A 24,059-nucleotide genomic window follows, 5' to 3' on the forward strand; every position below is an offset into this window, starting at 1 on the left:
TAATGTTATAAAACAATTAGTTCATGCTTCAACTGTGCGTATGTCGAGATGTTGAGCACTTGGGAAGTTTGGAGAGCACTCAAGAGGTTAGAGTTGCTCCAAACTCTTACGTCTTTTTAGTGCTCTCCAAACTTCCCGCGTGCTCAGTATCTCGATATACGCACGCTGACGCATGAACTATTTGTTAAATAGCAGTGCTAATCAAAATACGTTTATCATTAACTGGCTTTTTTAATTAAAGTGTTATAATAAAGCGAATTCATTTCAATGCATTTGGAACAGAAAACTCACGGAACGAACAAAACTGGAACATAACAAATCTGAAGTTCAGACTCCATCATAAGAAGCAAAATGGCAAATACTTACTGTACACAAACAAAGCCTTTCGTTAAGCCTGTTAACTCAGTATTGTACAGCAACTGTAAAGCATTGAAAACTTACAGAAATCCTAAAAAGTGCTTGCTAAAACAGGAAAAATTAGAGAGGGGTTTATATCCGGAGGGGATAAATATATAGATTTAGCCAGGGCTAAAAGCGAAGCTCTTGTTAATATCTTTAGTTTACTCAAAATATAAAACCGTGTAATGCTTTTAAATAAGCGATGATGGAAACGAAGACGGTAAAAAAATCAGTAGGTCTAATCAGCAAAAAAACAACTTTGCACGTGCAGCACACTTTTTATATACATTTCTTTGCCGTTGTTATCCACGACTATAACGTGAAACTTCGAGAAACTTCCCAGTGAGACGTTTTATGGAGGAAATGTTGTATGTGTTCCTGTTCACTTTTTTTTCGCTGCCGCTCATTTTCAACTTGGTGGCTGCTAGCATTTTTCATTTTCTCACCACCGCTATAAAATTTTCATGTTTTTCTTCCAACGTCAATGTAAAGATTAAAAATAAGTCGAAAGAAAGAATCGGCTTTGTTGTGGTTGTTTTTTATCTCTAAAAGCCCGAGTGAAAAATTTCACCCTGGCTTACATGAAGGGGTGGACGTACGGACGGACGCGTACGGATGATTTTCTCAAAACCAAAATGTCTTGGATGCATAGACATCCAAATTTCCTTACCCATGGTGCTCCGCTACGATGAGATTTATTTATTATTTTTTTGCGGGTAGATGGGCGTATAACAACGGAGGCATAGGTGGAGGGGAGCGGGGGTTGCTCTCAAGGTATTCCCTTCAACTTCTATGTAATAGGGATGCCGAAAGGGCATGATCGCGGGCTATTCAAATTCTAAAGCGAGAATCTTTCTCTCTTCTGTAGGGTAGAGTACCTTGGAGATGGTTATCCTTAGAATCGTTAAAGGCCCAAGTATATACTGCCAAAAGTGACGTGTAGGTGTCCAAACTGGTTTTATCGACGCTCAGCTGCGATACTTGAAGCAATGATTTTTGACTTCATGTTTTTACATACCGTTTAGTCCTATTCGATCGTGCACGTGAATGGATTTATTTGACTTGCATATCTTTCTGTTTCTTTCGTTTCCTTAAAGGTGGTCCTATGGTATTGTCTTGTGGGAAATTGCCACTTACGGTGGGTATCAAATATTAGCAAATTTTTATCGTGTTTTCATAGCCGTTTCCTAAGCAAAATATGTTGTTATCTTGGTTGTTGTCTTCAGGTGAGGAGCCATACCCTGACATAGAAACGCCAGTGGATCTCATACTTTGGCTCTCCATGGGGAACCGGATGTCCCGTCCCGAACATAGCTCAGAGAAAATGTAAGTTTGCAAAGTAACGTAACTAAGTAGTATAGCAAATAAGGTTTCTAGGAGGGCGGATCATGCGGATCCACATGGTGATTAACATATGGAAATTGAGACAGGTAAATAGTGACGTCAAAAGATAGATGCTGTGTTGAAATCATTCATGTTTAAAGAGGATAACTGATAATTATTTTTAGAGGGCGTTTTTTCTTTCAAGTTTCGTAGAAAGCGGAATGTCAAAGAGCAGACCTTCAAACGTTGTTAATTAACTTAATTTAATAGCCCTTTTGTTTTCTTAGAACAAGTTCGAGGAAGGATCGAATATATTGAATACAACTCTCGGTTCCAAATGATTCGAATTTAAACGATTGTTGTACTTTCTGTCACCCAGCATTAAGCACAGTTGAGAAAAATAGTGTGGTATGTTTAAAAACGACCGAAATCGATATACTGAGACTTTGTTTTGAACTTGAGACAAAATATTTGCCGCTGCATTTTTTGTTCTATTTCAACTTCGCTTTCTCTGAACCAAACTTTTCTCCCATTCAAGATAACGACCTCATTAGTAAAAAAGTGTTCACATAAAAAGTTCAAGATGGCGACCTCATTATTAAACCCGCTTCCATACTTTTTCTCTCACTGAACCCACCCCCAATACTTTTACTACAACGGATGCTCTTCGATTTCTCAGAGTTACTCTTATTAGCGGAAAGGTGCACGTGCCCACCCTTCACTCAGCGTTGCTCGGCGCTGCTCACTGATCATTCAGCGTTGCTTCGAGCCACTTTAGAGCTGCTCTCAGTAGCGCTAATGTGTATACTATTTACTCAGTGCTGCTTTGAGCTGCTCATCATGGTTATTAAACATTGCTTTGAGCCACTTAGAGTTGCCCTGAGTAAAGCTCAAAAGAGGCTCACTGACCACGCAGTGTAGCTCTGAGCTAGTGACGTTGATCACTCAGTATTGCTTTGAGGTGCTCAATAATTTTTCACAGTTGCTCTGAGTTACCAAGAGTTGCCCAGAGTTAAGCTCAAAGGGGCCACTGACCGCTCACAGTGGCTCTAGCATTGCTTTCAAAAGTAAAGAAGTCCTGAGTGACTTAACCCTAAATTAATTAAACGGGGGAGTTTTGCGTGTCCACTTTCCATATCAAACGTTCATCGAATTAATATGGCGAGAGAATGGTACAATTTAGCTCTTCTGTCCGAAAGCATTTAGCCGTAAGTCTAACAGCAATCGATACGAAACAGTGGGTTGTCCGAAACAATATGATGGCGATAGAAGGAAAAACCAACTTTTTTAATGAGGGAGAGGGCTTGCCGAGAATAAGAGCTGAAAATATTGTGAGGACAATGTAGAAGATGATGTTAATGAAGATGAAGACGAGGACAACGATGATGAACAGGTTTCATAATTGGGCCGTTTAAGAACTGTTGTCGTAGTTTGCACTTCTCTTCCCTCCTGTCGTTTCGCGCACCTTGTGACAGTACAGCTCGTTTTAATAGGGCCTTTTAGGTCTGGTGTACGGCCTTTGTCATCCTCTCCCATGCTCCTCCCATATGGCATGTCCCAGGTGGGTTGGAGATCCATTTAATCGCTCTGTATGTACAAAACCCATTGATTCTTTGCTGATACACTCATCGACAAAAGTGTAGCTCCAACTTCTCATCAGCTCTGGTAAAGTTCTTTCCACAGTCGTTTCAAATTTTCTTTAGGAGACCTTTGAGATTAATGAATTTTCTTAAGGCACTAAACATTGAGACTGTGTTCTAGCTGTGTGCAGCTTCGGTGTGTATGGCTCTGAATGTTGATCAAGTAAATAAATAACTGTACTGCTTCACTCTGCTTTCGGCCTTGTTTCACTTCTAATGGACCAAAAACGTTCATTCCAATATGCGTGAACAAAGGTTTGTGCGGAGTAACTCCCTCTTGCGGCAAATTTGCGATCAATTGTGGTCCCAATTAAGCTTTTCTTTTCTAACAGTCTTCACTACCGTTAACACTCGCGCACTACAGAACGTCCATTTACAAGTCCAGAACCTTATCTGAGAGAAAAACACAGACCCCTGTCCAAGGTGACCTACTTTCTCATGGTGATAGCAAAAGCAATCATTAGTTCTGTGACATAGTCATCCCTTGGACGAATGAAAGGATAATAATCCACCTCTCAATTTCTGGCCTAACTTAAAAGTTGATGAGCCTTTCCTCATATCATCCTTTTGGCTTTTCTTTCGTCCGACAAGGTAGAAGGTTCCTTAAATACCTCAGGGAACGCAATTACCATAAAATTCCAAAAATAAGCCCCGGGGCTTATATTTTTCAAAGGCCCTTTTTGAGGGGCTTATTTTTGGCGGGGCTTATATTCGGAGGGGGGTATCTACGGAAGGAAATTTGCGTCTCAAAATCGACTGGGCTACCCTTATAGTTGGAAGGAAATTTACCTTTTTTGGTTTGTTTTACTTTGTATTTGAGGGCAATTTCCAAGTACAAGCCCTCCGGGAGGTCTTATATTTGGAGGGGCGATTTAACGGAGGGTTTTTTGCGTTACGAGTTTGGGGGGCTTGTAGTTGGAGGGGCTTATAAATGGAGGGGCTTATTTTTGGAATTTTACGGTTACTTCTTTTTCAGCCTTATGACGTTCTTCCACTGTAAGACCCTCTGTTACTGAGGATGGGGCACTGGTTTTGACGCTCCCTGTTTCTGCTCGTAAACTTTAGTACATCAGCCAAGTAAATGCTGTTTTTATTTTCCACCACAAAGAATATTGATATATTAACTTGTCAAGAGGATTTTAAGAAGCAGTAGTGGTGTAAATCTTGCTTTTTCCCCCTTACTTTGCGTCACTATGTATCAGTTTCGGGTTTTAAATTATTGCAGACCAGCGAGCCTAGTACTTCCATAAGGAAACGCTGGTCCATTCAGCCGTCGACCATTCTTCGTTAGTTCTTCAGATCAGGCCTTGAACCTAATCATCCTCCGGAATGTCATCTCGACTGACAAACCCCTACTGTAAGGGTGATAATTTGCTCCAGATAATAGTAAGGCGGTTTGTCTCAATCATGTGGAAGCGCTTCGTGTCGCTATTGCTGCATTTCAGCACAGTTTTAGAATCAGTTCATTTTTATCAACTTGACCTATCCTGGTCTCTAGCTGTTCTCGTATGGCTGGCTCAGCTTTACTGAGTCAGCTCCAATCTTGGTATTGTGATTTCGTGTATGGGAGCCTGTCTTGTCTTTCCCATAACGAAGCTACAATGGATTCTACTGGCGTTGAAAAAGCGCAGATAGTCTACTGCTCCATAGCCCACGAGAGATCCATCAGAGATGATATGCAGCTGAACACTTTTTACTGAAATGAAATCCTTAGATTTCAGGCGCCTGTCAACATAAGATTTCAACTATGGGAGATCGTCAAGCCAACGCGACCACTGCATTTTCTCAGGTTCATAAATCATATTGTGCCATCTTAATTTCTCGCGGCAAAGCTGGTCTCGTAGTAGTAGCTTGGCTTTTATCGTGTAGGGAGCTATAAAGTCTAGTGGATCAAACAGCGAGGTAAGGTAACAACTTTATTCTAGCACGATAACAAGATCAGCATTGCTGGTGGGGTCGTGCATACAACAATTACAAGAAAAATAAGGAGTACTGAAAGCAAATGTACAATTAAAAATTAAAAACTGTTAAAAATGTTTGTAACCGATATTTCAGTTTTTAGTTGTTGCTAAAATAGGTTGTGAAAATGGACAGTTGAAAATTAAAACTGTTAAAAGTATTCGTAATCGATATCTCTATTTTTAGTCGTAGCTAAAATAGGTTCGAAGTTCATTTTATCAGTATCAAATTTTACAAGACAGCGTTTAAGTTCTTTCAAGGTTTTAGCCCTTGTTTGCTTGTTTGTTAAAGTGTTCCATGTGATTGTTCCTCTAAAGCTTATGGAGTTCCTGATAAAATTTGTTTCTGGTCTTGGGAGAATGATGTTCTCATTTCTCCTGCGGCCTGAATTCCTCTGTAAAAACAAACCTTTAAATTCCGTGACGGTGTAACCTTTTAAACACTTGAAGACAAACTCCGTTAGTCGCAGTTCGTACATTGTTTCCAGACTGTCCCATCTAGTTCGCATTAAGACATCCTAAGCGCTAGTGTCCCATGGCGGCCCATATACAATCCGTCCAGCCCTTGCATGGATTTTCTCCAGATTGTTTAGGTGCGTCTCGTTGCACGATCCCCACACTGTCACACCGTATGTAACTGATGGCAGTATCACTTTTGTGTAGAAATCTTCTAATTGCTTCTGAGGGAGGAATCGCATGCGTCAGAGTAGACTTAACTTGGATGCGAAGGACTTCGCTACATTTGCAGCATGATCTGACCAGGACAACTAGTCATCAACTTGTACTCCGAGGAGTTTGTGAAGAGCGAGAATAGCTTGGGTCAGAGGACAGACCCTTGCGGCACTCCGTGAGTTATAATGTGTATATCGGAGTCGCATCCGTTGAATTGTCTTCGTACGGTAGTTCTTTTACCACATGCAGCCAGATATCTCCTCTGATTCCAAGGTCGTTCAGCTTTTGTGGTAACATATTGTGCAACACTGTGTCGAAAGCTTTAGTGAAATCCACAAACAGTATTCCCACAAAAAGCTTTATTTCTACGGCTTCTCTCCACCTGTCAGTTAGGTGTATTAAAAGATGTTCTGTTGACTTTCCCCTCCTATAAGCCCATTGTCTGTTATCAAGTAAATTTTGCGTAACCACGTGATTAGTGATGTTACTTGCGACGCAGGATTCCATTAATCTACTTGGTATACTGAGCATAAACAGTGGTCTGTAACATGTTCTGTCTTCCTCTCGTCCTTTCTTGAACGCTGCACTGACTCTAGCTATTTTCCACTGGTCTTGTGGCTTGCAGGCTTCAACACTCTTTTTAAACACGCTCGTGAGAGATGGGGCAATAGACATACCCGCATACTTTACAAGACGCGCAGATACGCCATCTGGCCCCGTACCTCTCTTCACTTTTAACCTTCAGAACTTTTCCTCGATTTCCTTCTGACTAATCGTGATGCTGGTCATAGTCAGCGTATCCACATTCTCACGGCTATGAGCGTGTAATGGCTGAAATTCCATGCTCGGGGCCAATCAATTTTGCAGCAACTGTGCAGAAATAATCGTTTAACATAGTTGCCTTTTCAGTATCATCTGTTGTAAGGGTACCATCGTCCTTCTTTAATTGGTGGGCTTGTCTGTTTACTTTTGTTGTTCCTGATGTCTTTTTTAGTAGTCTCCAGTAAGCTGCAGCCGATTTTGCTTCATCGAATAGGTTGGAGTAATAATCGGCCTTGGCTTTTTTCGTCATTGTTGATACTTTATTTCTAAGTCTTCTATAATCATCCCATAGCAGTGGATTATTTAGCTTACGCGCCCTTTTCAGAGTTTTGTATCTTTGATTCATGGCTATTCTGATTTCCTTTGCTATCCAAGGCAGGCTGTTACTGCGTACTTTAACTTGTTTAAGTGGTGCGTGTTCGTTGCATAATTCTAGGAAGAGCAGGTTCCATGCGTAATAAACATCAGTGGGATCTTCAAAAACTTCGCAGAACTGAAAAGGCGCACGGGCAAGTCACTTTGAAAGTTCCTTTCGTTAAATTTGTTTAGGCGGGTCTCTCCGGATACTGGTTGATAAGGTTGCATAAATCATGTCGTGATCTGAGATACCCAGGGGACGTGTGCCCTTTTGTTTGACCAGATCTTTTCTATTCGTGACAATGAGGTCAATCAACATTTCGGAATGGTTTGTAATTCTTGAGCTAACAGTTGCTTGACCCTTCTTCCACAAGATGTTGAAGCCTTTTAGATGCCTTCCAAATAGACGTGTCCGCTTCTTCGTCCCATTTCAAGCTAAGTGCACACTCGGTTGGCAATTCTTGTATGTCAAGATTTACCATAGAAACTGCTCTGTCGGTTTCCGGTAGTTCAGCCTAGTACCTTTTGGTTATTACTTATCCACTTTGTCAACTACATCCGCCCCTTGTAAGCAACTCTCGTTGCTGTGTCGAAAGCTTGGAGTAGTAGCAGACTTAATCAAATCATCCACTTTCATTTTTCTTTCCACGGTTTGGACTACGTCAGGAACAAATTCCGTTACATAAATCGAAGCACTCTTCTTTAGACTGAAGTTACAACACTGGGCAAGGGCGTTGCACCCAAAAATGTCTCACCATTCGGTATTCTTGTGGCTGCTCAATGAGTTGACGGTCTGGCCACCAAAATAATCTAAACACATCAAGACCCCTTGGATCGAAATACTAACCTTGATGAAGATACCGGCTCTATATGGGCTGCGATGGCTATCGGTAATGGGTTCTCTGATCCGTTAACCAAAAACGTCGTCGCTTGGAAGTTTTCCTCGTGTCAGCTGAGTTTCCTCCGTAAACACAAACGTCAATGAACAATTAATCTTCTTTCTGGTCTTCTATTGGACCCATAATCACAGTACAACCAAAACTGTGCCAGTCTTTAAGTGTTGGGTTTTCTTCAAACTTTTTCGTCTTCAACATTATGAATGTCAATGCTCGTAAACTAAATGAGGACAGCGAGCAAGGTCTCCTCCCTTTGCGATTAACTTGTTGAGTTTGGCGTGTAACAGTCTTTACTTTTCCCCTGACTTTGCACAGTTCCACTTCAACAGAATCATCCATCGACTTTACCTCAAGATCCACCATTTATAAACCACCTTTTCGGAGCCCGTCATTCCTGACAGCGTAAATTCAAATCTTTGTCCATCTTATTCAAGCTTCTTTACTAAAAAGGCACAATGTCACTTCGGAGCCATTGTCAGGAGGGGAGTATGTTTCAATCACTCTATCACCTCGTTTACCTCGAACCTTGACTGGGATAACTCCAAGACACACCGGCGTTTGTCTGCGTACGGTAGCAGCTACAGCAGTTCCATAATCATCACCGGCCCCAGTTTATAGTTCACGAACTAGAACAGACACTCTAGGTACAGTTCAGAATAAATGATAATAATAAAAAAAACAATAATTATCCAATTGTACGTAACATATTTCATTTGACCAAAACAACACAGGCTAGTGCGAAAATTTATCTCTTTGTTCTATGTCATATTCTTGAGCCGAAAATCTGGCAGTCATAACCTAAATATATTATATAACATTCGCTATGAAATTATTATATATCATATTATATAATTATTATATTATATATCCCAGAATGCAGTTTTTTGGGGGGGTTTCATATTGTGTTTTCCTTGTTTTGCTCGCCCGAGTTTAGTATGTGCGAGAGATCTTGGGTGGCTCGATAAGCACGCGCGTTGCGCACGCTGTAATTGTGTTAAAAAAACCCTCTAGTATTAGCCACCTTAAATCTGAATAGTTCCCTCTCTGTGAGGATGTCCCACTGACCCTAACTAACAATAAAAGTTAAAAGAGCCTTCTATTTTGTTAAAGGAGGGGTTGGGTGATTTAAGGAGAAAACAAATCCCTTTAACACACCAAAAACGAAAGAAAAGAAGTTACACCGAGCTAAAATTCTTACGGCAAAAAAACATAGGTTTCAAAAAGAATTCTTGCTTTAACGACATCAACCTCCAAAACACCCTTTTTGTAAAATTATTCGTTGCAAGAGAGAATGAGGTACTTCATTCTCTCTTGTTGGTTGTAGGTACCGCGATTAGCCGCGCGTTTAACCCTCGGACGTACACGCAAATTCATACCCCCACCGTGGAACAAGAAAAGAGGGGGTTGATGGAACCCCTCCCCTGAGTTTTTGATATGTTGCAGTATTTCGAAACGATTTTGTCTTCAGTGGAAAGCCTTTGACCTTCTTAACAAGATTAAGTATATTTTATTGGGTAACAATGGCCGCCATCTTGGATTTTACCAATAATTAGAAATCGGGTTAAAACTGCGATAAATGGTAATTTTTTGTGCTTGACATGTAAAATTATACATAAATAAGCACTTTGCATCATTTCATCCACAAGCTTTACTTTAATTGTTGAAAGAAGTTGAAACAACATTCATTTCCGCTCAAAAGTGGCTTGACCACCCGCTACTTATGACGTCATATCTCGTAGCCATAGTAACTGATGTACGAACAGCTACTGAAAACGTCGGGTGCTGATGTTTTATTGTCTAGGAAAAAAGTCAAAAAAACCCTCAGAGGTGGCTGGCAACTAGAGAACATGACCTGGTCAAGATTTCCAGTTAACGAATTAAAATTAATCGGTTTAAAAAAATTAAATGCGGCAGCCTTTTTGTCGGTGATAACCCACCCTTAACCTGATATGCAAATTAATACGAAAACAATAGATTTCCGTAACCGGGTTAGGGTTTCTTAAACCATCTTGCCAGACAGTTTAAGGCTATGTAAACACTATACCGGATAGCTTTTCGTGCGGACACGAAAAGAAACGAAAACTCTTTGAAACGAAACTCTTTGGAAGGTTCGAGCTACTGCAGTGTTCCAGTTTAGGCATGTATGCCATGTATCCTTCGCGCCCTGACTCGCCATATTCTGAGTCTAGTAATGAAAGTTCTTCATATACGGAGAACACCATGGTCAGAGGCTGAGGAAAAGATTTTTATCGATCCCTGAAAGGAATCCAGAGCAGCACTGAAAGGGAAGGACAGCTCTCAAAAATTGAATGAAATTGCGCGGGAGCTGAACTGGTTGAGCGAAGAAGTGAACTCGTTAACATCATTTAAGACGGGAACGCAGTGCAGAGATAAATGGCACAATTTGCTTAACTCCAAGAAAGTTAAAGATTCGTCAACTAAATCTGGGGGAGATGCTAGAAGTATGAAATCTTCTAATCACTCCGACCAAATGAACTGAATGAACGGCTTCCGGCCGATAAACACGAAATCGCATAGTCTTTCGTCAGGAATTCTAGCCACCAGTCCAGCACATTCAGTACAAGTGAGCTGAAAGTAAACTCCCCTTTAGACTCAGAAAAACATGGGAGCGAGGTAGATGAATCAGAAGTTCCCAAAAAGAAAGGAAAGGTAAGGAATGGAATAAACAACAAACTGAATGAAACATAGTACACAAATTATCATCTTTTCATCTGCAAAAACCAGTCTATGGTTCAATGCCATTAGAGCCCGCTGAAACTAGACCTAAATCCAATTTTCTTGAGTCGAGAGTTGCTTTTCCAAGGTACAATCAGCACAGCTAAACACCGACGAACGTTTTTATGGCTAGCACAGAATATTTTGGCGAAACCGCAGCTCAACGGCGCGATCACATACGTGTCAACACCATGCAGAAATCACACAATCACACACTTTCGCGGCACTGATATGACTATCCACAACCACGCATTATCTTCTCACGTTTAACACAAGCGAAATATCATTGAATAACTCATCATCTGTGAGGGCTATGAGAAGATGTGGCGACCATATGTCTCAAGTTTTATTGAAAGAAATTTCCCGATAATGTACATGTTTGCGAAACTAATTGTTACCTGTCAGTCACGTGAGTTTGGACGATCTGGCAGACGGTTAACCATTTCAAAGCCTCATAAAAAATAAAATAAAAATGGAGGAAATATAAAGTTTATCATGTTAAAACAGAGAACGTGTAGTTTAAAAAGTGAACTTTTTGTTTCTTTTCCTTTTGGCAAACAAACTATTTCGGTGGTTTACCGTGTTATAAAAAGTAATCTATGTTGACATTTTTTATCTTCGAAAATGGTTACTCGTCCGTTAAACCGTGAAACATCAAATAACAGAAAGCTTTAGCAAAACGTAGAAAAACTAGGCAGCAGCAAAGGTAGACCTCCATCGAAAGACCCAAAAATGACCTTTCACATGGCAATATTTTGCAATAGAATGGTTAACCGTTTGGTTGACAGCCATAATGATAGCACGTGCGAAATAACACGTCCTACGTGGCTGTGTACCCGAATGTTGAAATTTACTTTGGTTAACAACTCCGGTGTACCAATTCGGTAAAATCTATACTCCAAGAACAAGTTCTGAAAAACATTTTCCAAAAGGCGGCACATTTACTTGTTCTTCTTCTCCTATAAGGTGGAAGAACGTAAATAATTAATCTGCGACACTTCAGCTGGGTCACTTGCCAACGATTCTTCTCTTCTTTTCTCCCAATGTTGTTAAGGAATAGGTTTTTGAGCTGAGTGGACCTTTTTTCGAGGCCAACATTGGGGAAAGAGAAGGGAAGAACGTTGATGATTGTATGTGGGCGTCAATGAGATCATTGACCCAGGTTGTAATGTCATAGGGGCGCACTGATTTCAAATAACTGTCACTTGTGTTGAAGGGAGCATTGTGGGTAGGGAGGAAAATAGGCCGAAAAATTGGGAGAGGGGAGGGGGGGTAAGATAGTACTTCTTTCTACAAATCCCTAAAGCAAGCCCAAAACAAAAAAGACATAAGCAAACAACACAGTAAACAAACTCTTAGACAGGGGAAGTTGAGAAAAATTACGAAATGTTTGCTAACCCGGCTTTCATAACTCCAGGTAGAAGTACAGTAATAATAATGATAAAAATGACAATTGGTTTGAAAATAACTGATGAATATATGAATGTCGTATATTTCAACTGCGGGATAAGGACATAAATACAGGGAAGATCATCACGCGTGAGTTAAATATGCAACTTATGTAGTTCCGAAAAGAAAGCCTGAAATTTTTCAGGCTTGCCGGGATTCGAACCCTGACCTCTGGGATACCGGTGCAGCGCTCTACAGAAAAGAACGCGAGGAGATATTTCGTGCTTCCTGTTGGGAAGATAGCTTTGAAACCAAGCATAAATGCTCAGCACGACAGATACCATTGAGTCTTAAACTTACGGAAAGCCTTCTGTGTCATCGCTTACTCAGTACTAAATTAAAACTCAAAGCCAAAATCTCATTGGATCCTAAGCATCAACTCATGGTACCTTCAACCTTATTGGCCCCTGCAACACACGTCCGCACAGACAAAGCCACACAGCCACAAAGATAAATACGTTCACACCACTGACATATGAGCTATTTTTTTTCACGGGGACTGGAGTAAATAAAAAAATTCTGTTCTGTGTTAGACAGAGCAAGTTCAAACTGATTAATATGCACCATTTGCTCGCCAAGAATCATTGAACCGGAACTGGAATACGTTGTTGCCTGCAATAAAGGAAATAGAACTTGCATAATTGCGTTACGTGTCAGTGATTTTAAGTCACTAGCGAGTAAGTGCGTATTATTATTTGACAACATCAATCAACCAATGAACACTTTTGTTAGTTTTTAGCCACCAATCAAGAACCAAGACATTCATCGGCCTTAAATTTAACTAAATAAGTTGTCCATCAGGTTAAACCACTTAAAAGTAGTACGTCACGTGATCTTAATGACATGCCTACTCATGACGTCATCGCGTTAATTTATCCCCCCTCAAAATAATTAGATTGCCTCTCAAAAAGAATAACCTTGCTTAATGAATAATTTATAAATATTTGCCTCTGTCATTTGCAGGTATGAAATAATGTGTTTATGTTGGAAAGAAAATCCTTTGATGAGACCCACATTTGCTGATATCACTAAGCGATTCCCAGATTATTTACAAACATATAAGGTACATTTTCTTTTTTTTTTTTCTTTCGTTGTTAATTTAATACTGAACGTTCGTTTCAACAAATCATTGGTTTTCCATGCATAGACCGTTGCCTTTTTCCCGTGAACAAAGGCATTAACTCCAGGCGTGGGTCGACAAAATACCGTGATTTGTATGAAATTGTCCACACAAGTCTCGACCTCGGTTTTATCGCGCGGGCCTACTAGAAAGGAACGTGGGGAAGTTCTATTGCCTTACTACTTTTTAAAAGGCAGAGACAACGCAGGGAAGAACTCTCTCTGACACTCGACGTGCATTGGAAACACAAGGAAACTCAGGCACTGATATAAATAATTGGCCCTAAATAATAATACTCAAATTCCACTTTATTTTTAGCAACCAAAAGGTTTTAGTGAAAAAAGAAATCAATTAATGAAATAAATAAAAAAAGAACTTAAGAGAACGATGGATGGCTATGTAGCCAGTTGGAATTTTGTTACGCCAATCGGTTGTGGCCATAGTTCGTCAATGACGTATCGAAACCCAAACATTTAGCGCGGACGTCTTTATATTAAAATCGCTAATTGAATCCGAGTAAAATTTACTTCTCTACTCATCTTAATTAACTTTGGCTTAATTTTGGCTCTTCTGTGATATTATGGAGATCAACTATTGGGGGTCCAAGAAGAACGACGTTCGAATTCGTTAAGTTGTACCTATGTAATTTGACCTAATTTCTCAGGTGAAGAACTTAGCATAGACATTTTCCGAAATGCTAAAAAAACGCAAGTTTCATTAACAGAGCTTTGGTACACTTGTAGGTGAAATGATCACTTGTTTGTTTGTTTACGTTTAATTTAGAACAATTACATGAATATACTAAAAGAAGATGATAGAAGCGTCTCAGAAGTTTCATTATTGGATGGTGTTTCACTGAGCAGAACCGGGAACATGACCACGACGGTTTGACAAACGAGGAGAGGCCGCGACGAGGGAGTATAAGTAGTTGAAGCAGGAACAAACATTAAAGGTCACGTAAACAAACGATTTGTCCGCAGACACCAACTGAGGGGAAAAAATGACGTTTTAATAGTAGTACTAGTTGCATTAGATTAAGAGTAAGAGTAAGAAGTTTATTGCACACTCCCCTGCGGGACTTTTCAGTGATACAAGACAAAGCTGTAATTCATCATCAAGTATATATAAAAATAACTGCCTAAAAAATAAAATTACCTAAGTTTCCGTTTAAAATTCTTATGATGCAATAAAAGGTTAAACCTACGACACGGTCGCGGGATCAAGAAATTTATACAATATTTGCCTAGACTCTGTTCAAAATCCCTATGATTCTCACTTTAAGTAAGACTTCAAATTAAAATTTGAGGTCTTTATCTAGGCCGTTCCACAAACTGAAAACTCTGTACTGGAATGATCGCTGACCAGCAGCTGTTTTAAATAAAGGGATATTTTCAACAATTAAAATTGTTGTGAATTGCGTGTCACGTGGCCAGAGACTAGGCCTCTTGTAACTAGCTTGTATGTGAGGTAATCTAGGACACAACCCGACAGCGTCCCTTAGATATAATTGCTGTGTTACAGGTAACCATCACAATTCCCGGTGAACTGGAGGGATATGATCAAATTTTCTCGCTCTACTAATTATCCGGGCAGCAAAGTTCTGTACGTGTTGCATTATCCATTGTCATATTTCAAAGCTCTTAAAAGGAAATATACAACCAAAAATGTTCAGTCAAATAATCAGTGTAATCTACCTAGCAAACATTTACCTGCAGACTGGTTTTTTAAAATGGTGCCTCCGCTGAAGTCACTATTGGCTCGTCAATTTAATTACAAATCCGTGTATCGGAAAACATCGCAAAGCTTACACAAGTATAGGGCTAGCAGAAGGGGAAAAGGGAAAACAAATCAACAGAGACTAAGACCAGAAGCAGAAACAAAATATAAAGAAAATAATGCTAAAAACGGTTTACCACGATTTTCGCTCCTATTAAAGTACGTCTGTTGTCGAAATTTAGTTGGTTGCCAAAAGCATTTCTTGACCGCTAAAAAGGCCAGCGCAAAAACAACAGGGCCAACAACAACATCAACAACAAAAAAGAAACGAGAGAGGAAAGCAGGAGTCCTCACGGCAAGATATTCGCGGATTGTCACTCAACCAGATTGTTACAGCCGGAAATGGACGCGACACTGTTTATTCAATTTTTAAATGTGACATTTTAGTGACGCTTAAATGAAATGCTTAAGTGAAAAAAAAAAAAAAACAGATGTGAGTACATGGTTTTGTCTTTAGTTTTTGTTCGCTTGCACTATTTTGAATGGTTGCCTGTATACGATTGTAAAACTTATTTGGAAAGTAACATAGTCCAGAACTGTTCGTACTTTGTTTTTGGTGGTTATTTTTTGGTTGCGGGAACAATTTTCTGGTCCTTGACTAGCCGGATAAAACGAATCAAGCAAATAAAGCGAGCGAATCATGGCTAATGAAAACGATAGTGGTCAACTGGAATCGGCCGAACGATCGACAATTTCAACTGTGAAAACATAAAGAGTAGTGGTAAAACGAAGAATTACGAATACCTTAAAGAAAATACAAGGTACGCTTGAGCAATATGGCAGGAAATCTATTAATCGTGGTTATGTAAAAAGTCTGGAAGAGTCGCTCCATGAAGCACTAGTTTTAAGCAATCAACTGTTGGCTATGCTCCCGGAAAACGAACATGAAATGCCTTTAACTGGTATGAAGAAGAGCTGGAAAGGGTTGAGGAAGCGAAATTAGAAGCTGAGGCAAATCTGGAGGAAAGGAAAGAGGAGAGTCATAGCGCATTAAGCTCAATGAAACTGAGTAAATCCTCAGCAGACTCTCACGTGGTCAAAATTCGCGCCAGAATGGCGTCGGCAGAAATAAAAGCAAGACAGCTAGAAATGGAAGAAGAACGACGAACGAAAGAGTTTGCAAAACAGTCGGAGATAAAACACAAGATCGAACAAGCAAGTAACGTGGCTCAAAGAATTGAGTTAGAAGCTAAAAAAAAGAGAAAAACGCAAGAAGCAAAGGACGAGACAACACACCTTGCGGCAGAATGATAATGATAATGATAAAACTATAGAAGAATATTCAAAAGCGCTTTACATTAAGTTAAAATTAATGAATAAATAATAAATAAAAAATTTAAAAATCCCTGAAAGCTATAATAATAACAATGATATGTTATGCTATGGTAAAATCTAAAAAAATGAAATCCGAAAATTCCAAACTAAATTAAAATTAAACATTAGAACTATTCCAACAAATTAAAAGCTTTCTTAAAAAGAAATGTTTTAAGTTGCTTTTTAAAAAGAAGAAGAAGCCGAAAACCTTGAGAAGGTAAGAAACTTTGCCTATTAAAATGACCTTGACTCTTAACCCAATCGTCTCCGTGATTTTGATGATGATTCGCTAGAGTTAATTCCATCGTCTGGATTTACGCAAAGTGTACAAGCAAGTCATGTTACGTCATTATCCTCATCGTCCCAACCACTGTTTGGATCTATGCACAATGTACATGCAACTCAGGTTACATCATCACCAATGTTTATGAAACCAAGACCAGGCGTTTTATTCATGGTTCCTAAAGGCTTGTCAAAGTCAAAACATCAACACCTGTTTACCAGTCCTGGCTTGAAAGTTTATCAAAAACAGCGCAAACTGATATTGCATCAAGTCCTGAGTGGAAATATGTTACTTAATTATGGCTCTTCAAGTCTTCCTAAGTTACAGCTCAAGAAATTTGACGGTGACCCTTTGCAATGGCCTGATTGGTCATCGATGATCAAATCAATTGTTCGTGATGCTGATTTGTCTTTGAATGGAAAGATCCAACACCTTCAGAACTGTGTGGTTGGTAGAGCAAAGTCTACAGTTGAAGGGTATGGTTACAGTAGGGATTCTTACTATGAAGCATTGAAAGATGGAAGCTAGATTTGGAAAACCCTCACTTGTTGTAAAAGTTACACTTGACAGATTGAGAAAGACATCGCGAATGAAGAATGACAGACCGCATGAAGTGAGAAACTTATCAGATATCGTGTCAACTAATGTCTGGATCTTTAAAAGGTTCGGATACAAGAATGACCTAGCAGCCGAAGCTAATATCTCTGTTGCAGTGGGTAAACTATCCCCCGATTTCCAATTCAAGTGTAAGGACCATGTGAGAACAACCGGTACCAATTTACATCAACCATGGCTGGAGGACTTTTCATGAAGACACAATGCATTACTGCACTCGTTGAGAAATGTAACACCTGATGGGAACAATGAAACAGCAGCATCAACTAACCAAACAACACCAGAAGCAGCCACACCCGATCCAGCGAGCATTCTAGTGCATCTCATAAAAGTAGTAGTGACGCTCTTTTATTACAAGTTATGCCTGTTACTCTGTATGGGCCAAAGGGATACTTCAACACATATGCAATGTTAGTACTGGAAGTACTTGCAGTCTGCTGGCAATAGATGTTGCGAAAAATCTTGGTCTTGACGGTCCGATGGAAAGTGTTATGCTGAATGGAATTCAGAAATCATCAAAACTGCCGACTAAGCGTGTTGATGTTCAAGTCAGTCAGTTGAATGACTTTGGTACAGGGTTTGATGTGCATAGAAATCTAGTGGTTGATCGCCTGAACGTGCCGGAAAGAAGGGTGAAATTCAGAGAACTACAAGAGAAATGGCCACACCTTGCAGAATTAGAGTTGAATGAAGTTTCTGTAACTCCAGTCACGTTACTCCTTGCAAGTGATGTCCCAGAACTTATTGTGCCTCTTGAGACTCGATGTGGACCTAAAGGTTCTCCTGTTGGTGTTCGCACTAAATTGGGGTGGACCGTTACTAGTCGCGTCTACCTGGTTATATTGAACACGGTGAATCTGTTTACCAGGTTCATATTGCAACCCCTGATGAAGTGCTTCATAAAACGGTTAAAACTTCGTGGTGGACCGAGAACTTTGGATGTCGATATGACTGTGATGTGCAGCGTTCTGTCGAAGATGAAAAGGTGTTGAAGTTCCTGAGTGAGCGGACGCCGGAGGTAGGAGGTCATGAGGTTCCGCTGCTTTGGAAGGATCAAAACATCCAACTTCCTGGCAATCGTGTTGTGGCTATTCATCGACTTGGTCTTCTAGAGAAGAGACTTAAACGTGATCCTGAGTTGGGCGAAGCCTACAAGAAAAACCATTGACACAGACCTAGAAAAGGGGTATATTAAGACACTCACCAAAGAGGAAACTGCTGACCAAGCAAAGCGTACGTGGTGTCTCCCTCACCATCTTGTACTTAACCCTAATAAACCTGGATAGGTCAGACGTGTATGTTATGCAGCTGCTAAGTATCGAGGGTCTTCCTTGAACAGTCACCTTGTAAGTGGACCTGACCTGCTGAACAATCTTGTTGTAATCTTCATGCGATTCATAGAAGAAAAGACTGCCCTTTCTGGAGACATTAAGAGACAATGTTTAACCAAGTTGCTGTCCCACTAGAGGATCAATCTGCCCTCCGTTTTCTATGGCGCTAATCACCGGAGTCTGAAATCGAAGTCTATCAGTACGTGCGACATATCGCTGGCGCTAAGTTTACACCAACGTGTTCTAATTATGCCCTTTTAAGGACGGCAGAGGACAATGGACAGCAATACCCTGTTGCTGCTCGTGCTGTTAAGCGCAAATTTTATATGGAGGATTTCTTTAAGTCCGTAAAGACGACAGATGACGCACTGGAGTTGCAACAGCAACTTGGTTACCGTAGTCGGCAAACAATTGAATTCCTCTCCCGGACAGGCCCCCAATATTACGCGGGTAATCTTTTAGAGGACAGGTGGCTTGCAAACTAAACTGAACGCAGGGTTGTCGGAAAAGCAACAAGAAACGTAGTTTCCACGAAGTAAAACTCTACAACAGCACGTAACTCGATAAACTTACGCGGCCTCCGCCAACTTGAATAGACACTACTTCCGTCACACTTGACTAAACTCGACTAACGTCAAACTTTCTTCGCTTGTGAAAACTAGTTAAAACTTTGCTTGGAATCGTCTACTAACTTATATACTTTCACAATAAGATTCTGGAACTTTCTAAATAGTCTAATTATAGAAAGATTACAAAATATACCGCTTTGGAAACGCTTACACAAGATCCTAAATTAAACTAGAAGTAATCATAGATTAATGAGTGCGTTCGAATTTTCTTAGCTCCAGATTAGTTTTTGTGTCGTCAAGCATTATTTCAAAATCATGGAAGAGATCATGAATTAAGAGGTAAACATTCTTTTCTTAAGAGATGCTCTTCGCGTATACAGCTTCAAAATATCTCACTCATTAACTCTTTACTCCTGTCTTATTCTCCCTCAAGCATGGTCGATAAAAATGTAAAATAGATCGTAAAAAGTTCTATGTTGTTAAAAAGATAAACATGTCACTACAAACTTCGAAAAAATGGTAGCCTCGAAGGTTACAAAGTCCTGGCTTCTTGCGTGCCACAACTTGAAATGAAAACAATGATCATAGCAGCGACGGAAACATATAAGGTTTTTGCTAGATTACTGATGTCAGAGTACAGGACAGAATCTTTTGCAATTGTGCAAACTTTTCATCTCATGATTATTTTAAGTTCATGTAGGTCAGTTTAACATATTTAAAACTTAAGCTTGCTTCAGCGAGCGAGATACTTATCATGCAAGATGGCCCGCGTAGATATATCAGACGTGAATGAAGCATTACAGTTGTAACAACAGCTTACTTTATCCCAGAATATATTTCGTGCGTAAAGAGGTTAAACTACAAATATATAAATAGACTCAAACGCACGGGTAAACTTCTCACGGCACAAATGTTACCTGGTCTTTATTTGTGTGTTTCTACGAAGTTCCAGCTGGATTTGAACGGCATTGACCGAAAAAGGTGTAGCAGAATCATCAGTTCAGCGATAAAACCCGCTTAGAAAACAACTCCACAGTTCATTCTTTAGCCGAACTCAAATATTCCCGTGTAATCGTCTTGCTTGTTGACCTTGATGGAACCAGTGATGCACGTGATTGCCATATGACAATTGATTATGACGTAAATAAAGCTTGAACCTTCCAACACGTCCGACAAACAGCGAAGCACAAGGCAGAATGCTTTGCGCAACGAAATTGTGACGTCATTCAAAATGGCGCCGAAAAGGTGAACCATGGAACGAAAAAACACGGGTCAGCTTTCGCTTGCGTGCACAGGGAACCTACGCGATAACAGGCAACCCAGAAGATTAGGAAGCGTTCTTCCTTCGTCGAACGCAATAAGCTATGAACTCTCGCGAATCTTCTAGAATGCCACGCGTAAAAGTTACACAATACAACTTTTCGTAGCAAGCAAACTCACGTACCCTATTATCTTTAAGAGCGCATAAATCATTGTCTGACAACTATAAATACTCAAAACAAAGTATATTTTGTGTATTTCTCTGATACTCTGATACTCCTACTTTATCTCATTACCTTGTCACGAATTTTTCCTTTAATTACCTGAGTCTCTAGTTAGCGCTTTCAAGTTACAGTGAATAATGCCGCAAGTGACGTCGTGTTTTTTGGCATTGTTTTGTCTCTGATCTATTTTTGGGCATATCCTGACTAGATTTTTACTGGGCTGCCTCAAGTCAAGCCCAGTTATAAATCCTCTTCCGTTCCGCAATATTCGTTTCCGTAATATCTGGGCACTTACGTACGGGAATTGCTAATTGTTCACCCAGTTTAAGCCAAAAGGCCGAGCGTGTTTCGACAAAGCATGTTTTCCCATTTCAGTGCCGTATTACATATTGTATTTTCAATTCTATATTTCCTTTTGTTTATGTAACATATGCCTTTTTAGAAGTCTAAATTTCGGATAAGGGTAAAGAAGACTTGAACGACGGAATTTACACTTTAAGAATTTCGCACACAAGTTCAATAGAGAGCAAATGAGCAGTAAAGAGAATAAAAACGCAAAACGTTTTTGGCGCAAGGCAAGTCACTCACTAGTGCAGAGTTTGGTGACTTTGCTTCCTATAGCATACTGTTGTTCTCACTGTGGTCTAGCGTTTTTGTTTTTGTTTGTATCTGTACGTTCCAAAGCTTTTATCTGAATCAAATTTGTGCATGAACTTGTTATGCTAATCTCTTATTGTGTCTTCTCCCCTTCAGCAAGCATGATTGATTAGAGTTTCGATAAATTTGAAAGTTCACAACTCGCTTTAAGTTTCTCGCCATACGTACCTTTTGATGATGGTGTAGACTAAAGCCATCAATGGGAACTTAAACCTATCATGAAATCGATTTCACTCGAAACTCCAGATGACATAAGCTTACACAAGTACAAAGACAAGACCTGTATTTTACTGAAGGTGTTTTGAATACGTACACTGTAAATGTGAAGAAGAAGTACAGTGTTAAATGAATGAACCATAGGGTTTCAATTAATGCAAAGGTCGATCATTGTGCATCGAGATTAATCGATTGAATACGAAACAATTTAAGTTTGTAATAGTCAGCACTCTGACCCAGGCTAGATTTGAACAAGACCATGAGCTATTGTATTTAATATAAAGGGGCCTATTTAGTTCAGTCTTTAGCCAACGACGGATTAATTCACGGCGGAGAAAAATAGCGAATCTTCAACTCATATAACGGTATAAAAAAACTGTGTGATTAATAAGATCTTTAAACTTTTAGAGGTCGAAAAAGGCAAACAACTAATTTTTTTAAGTCGAAGAAAAACAAGAAACCAAAGGAAAAAATCTTGTGACAACTGAGTTTTCGTGTCGACCATAATTTTAAATTAAGATTATCATCTATTACAACCTCAGAGAGGCCCGTGGATCCATCGGAATAGGTTTAATGGGTAATTAATTCTTTTTTGTCATAAGCTGTTGGCCGTCTGTTCTACTGACAAAACTTCTCGTTTTCATGCAATGCAACACAGTTTTATGGAAGCCAGCTAGTAAAGTCTTTCGGCGAGTCTAGTTAAATTATAAAGTCGTGCCTTCGCTGAAGTCGCTAGCTGTTCCAGGTCCCTTGAAACCTCTATTATAAAAACAAAGAGTACAACCGTCGTCAGTTCAGTTGTTCTTTTAATTCCCATCTTTTCTTGCTCTCCCTTTTCTTTTCCAGTTTCCCTTTTCTTGCGTGATTGTCCGCGCTTGTCTTGATTTTTAGTTGACTATGTTTTGAAAATCCAGTCAGGTTACTTAGCTTTTGAATTTCTTACTTATACATTTTATTGTTTTTATTTTTTAGTTAGTTTTGTTGTTGTTGTTGGCTATTTTCCCTAAAAGACCTATTTGGGTCCAAAATATCGGATATATGTATGTAAAGTATTTTAAGTTTGTTTACTCAAGGTGATGACCTTTTGGATAAAGAAAATAAATCAAGAATAACAGTGAAATAAAAGCATAAACGCTAGTATTGACGCAGATACCATGAAATTGAAATCTTTGACAAACTCGCACGTAGAGATGTTAAAGATAAGCATAAGATACAAGGATGCAGTGTGACTACATTGTGCTCCTAAAATGGATGAAGAGGAAAATTTGTCATGTAATCTGGTAAGAAATTAAAAATATTTTTGCCTGGATGTTTAAAAGCGTTATTTTGCCCATCAAGTTTGATTGCTTTGTTGGGTGGATGGTAGGAGTTGAGATACTTACCGGGGGGGGAGGGGTGTACTCCGGCCTGGGAATTCATGGTGAGGGTGTGCCGCCGGTTCTCTAAATCCTGACCCTATTTCAGACCAAAAAATGAAATTTTTCACACCCGTTTTCAGACCTGTCCTCCAGGGAATTATGTCGTCAATACTTCGATTAGAACGCCAACAAAAACATTTCTTAAACTTCGCGTCGAATTTGCATATTTCTCTTTCTTTCTTATTTATAATACGTTCATACACTTCCTTAGTTTCCTCGAAAACCATACCCGATTCCAGACCAAAGTGGGCAAAGTCTATACCCGTTTGAGACCGAAACGACGCAAAAACCATACTCTTTGTAGCGGCACCTACCGTATTAGCTTATACAAGGGATCCCCACCGGGGTTCTTAATTATTTGCGCACTTTTGTTCTGGAGTGCAAGCATAACCTTTTGTAGCACAGCCTGGACAAGTTGAAGTTCTCTAAGTACTTCAACCATTAGACAGTTCATTCTGCGCAATATTTCCATAGTTAAAAACGGATGGACACATTCAACACTGATCTCCAGCAGGTTATTGCTCCTCCCTTAATTCGTATGAGGATAAAACAGTCATAGCTTGAAGGCTACTGTATGACATGAAGAGGACAGGGCTAAAGAAGACATCAGGTCATATGAAGTGAAGTGGTGCGCATTATGACGCTCTCGCTCTTCGATTTTCACCGATTTCCGACCAAAAAATGTAATTTTCCACACCCGATTTTCAGACCTGACCTTTAAAATCCCTACCCGTTTTTAGACCTGGCCTTCAAGAAAAAATTATGTTATCATTACTTAGTTTAGTGCGCAAACAAAAAAATTCTTCAAAGCCATTTGAATTCTCATATTTTTCTTTCTTTCGTACTCATTTGGAATCGAAACGAGAAAGACGTTCGTACAATCCCGTAGTTCCCTCGAAAACCATACCCGATTCCAGACCAAACTGGGCCAAGTGTACACCCGTTTTCAGACAACAACGGCGCAAAACCCTACCCGACGGGGCGGCACATGCCTATATAGCTTAGTTAAGGGAGTACCCCCCCC

The 24,059-nt window shown here is 39.8% G+C and overlaps 2 protein-coding genes across 2 annotated transcripts in view; both read left to right on the top strand.

Moving 5' to 3' along the window:
• LOC140941639 (fibroblast growth factor receptor 4-like) overlaps positions 1-14,750 on the top strand; it is a 40,585-nt gene extending 25,835 nt beyond the window's left edge. Inside the window, exons 7-11 of the mRNA XM_073390661.1 lie at positions 1,268-1,338; positions 1,497-1,537; positions 1,626-1,725; positions 13,216-13,315; positions 14,156-14,750. Of these exons, the coding sequence (XP_073246762.1) occupies positions 1,268-1,338; positions 1,497-1,537; positions 1,626-1,725; positions 13,216-13,315; positions 14,156-14,263 (420 nt within the window). The 3' untranslated portion in view covers positions 14,264-14,750. The remainder of the gene's footprint in view (positions 1-1,267; positions 1,339-1,496; positions 1,538-1,625; positions 1,726-13,215; positions 13,316-14,155) is intronic.
• The window catches only part of LOC140941648 (uncharacterized), a 563,750-nt gene that overhangs the window by 336,520 nt on the left and 203,171 nt on the right, over positions 1-24,059 (top strand). The window lies entirely within an intron of this gene.

The sequence above is a fragment of the Porites lutea genome, chromosome 6 (genome assembly GCF_958299795.1).
Source record: "Porites lutea chromosome 6, jaPorLute2.1, whole genome shotgun sequence".
NCBI classification, from domain to species: Eukaryota; Metazoa; Cnidaria; class Anthozoa; order Scleractinia; family Poritidae; genus Porites; species Porites lutea.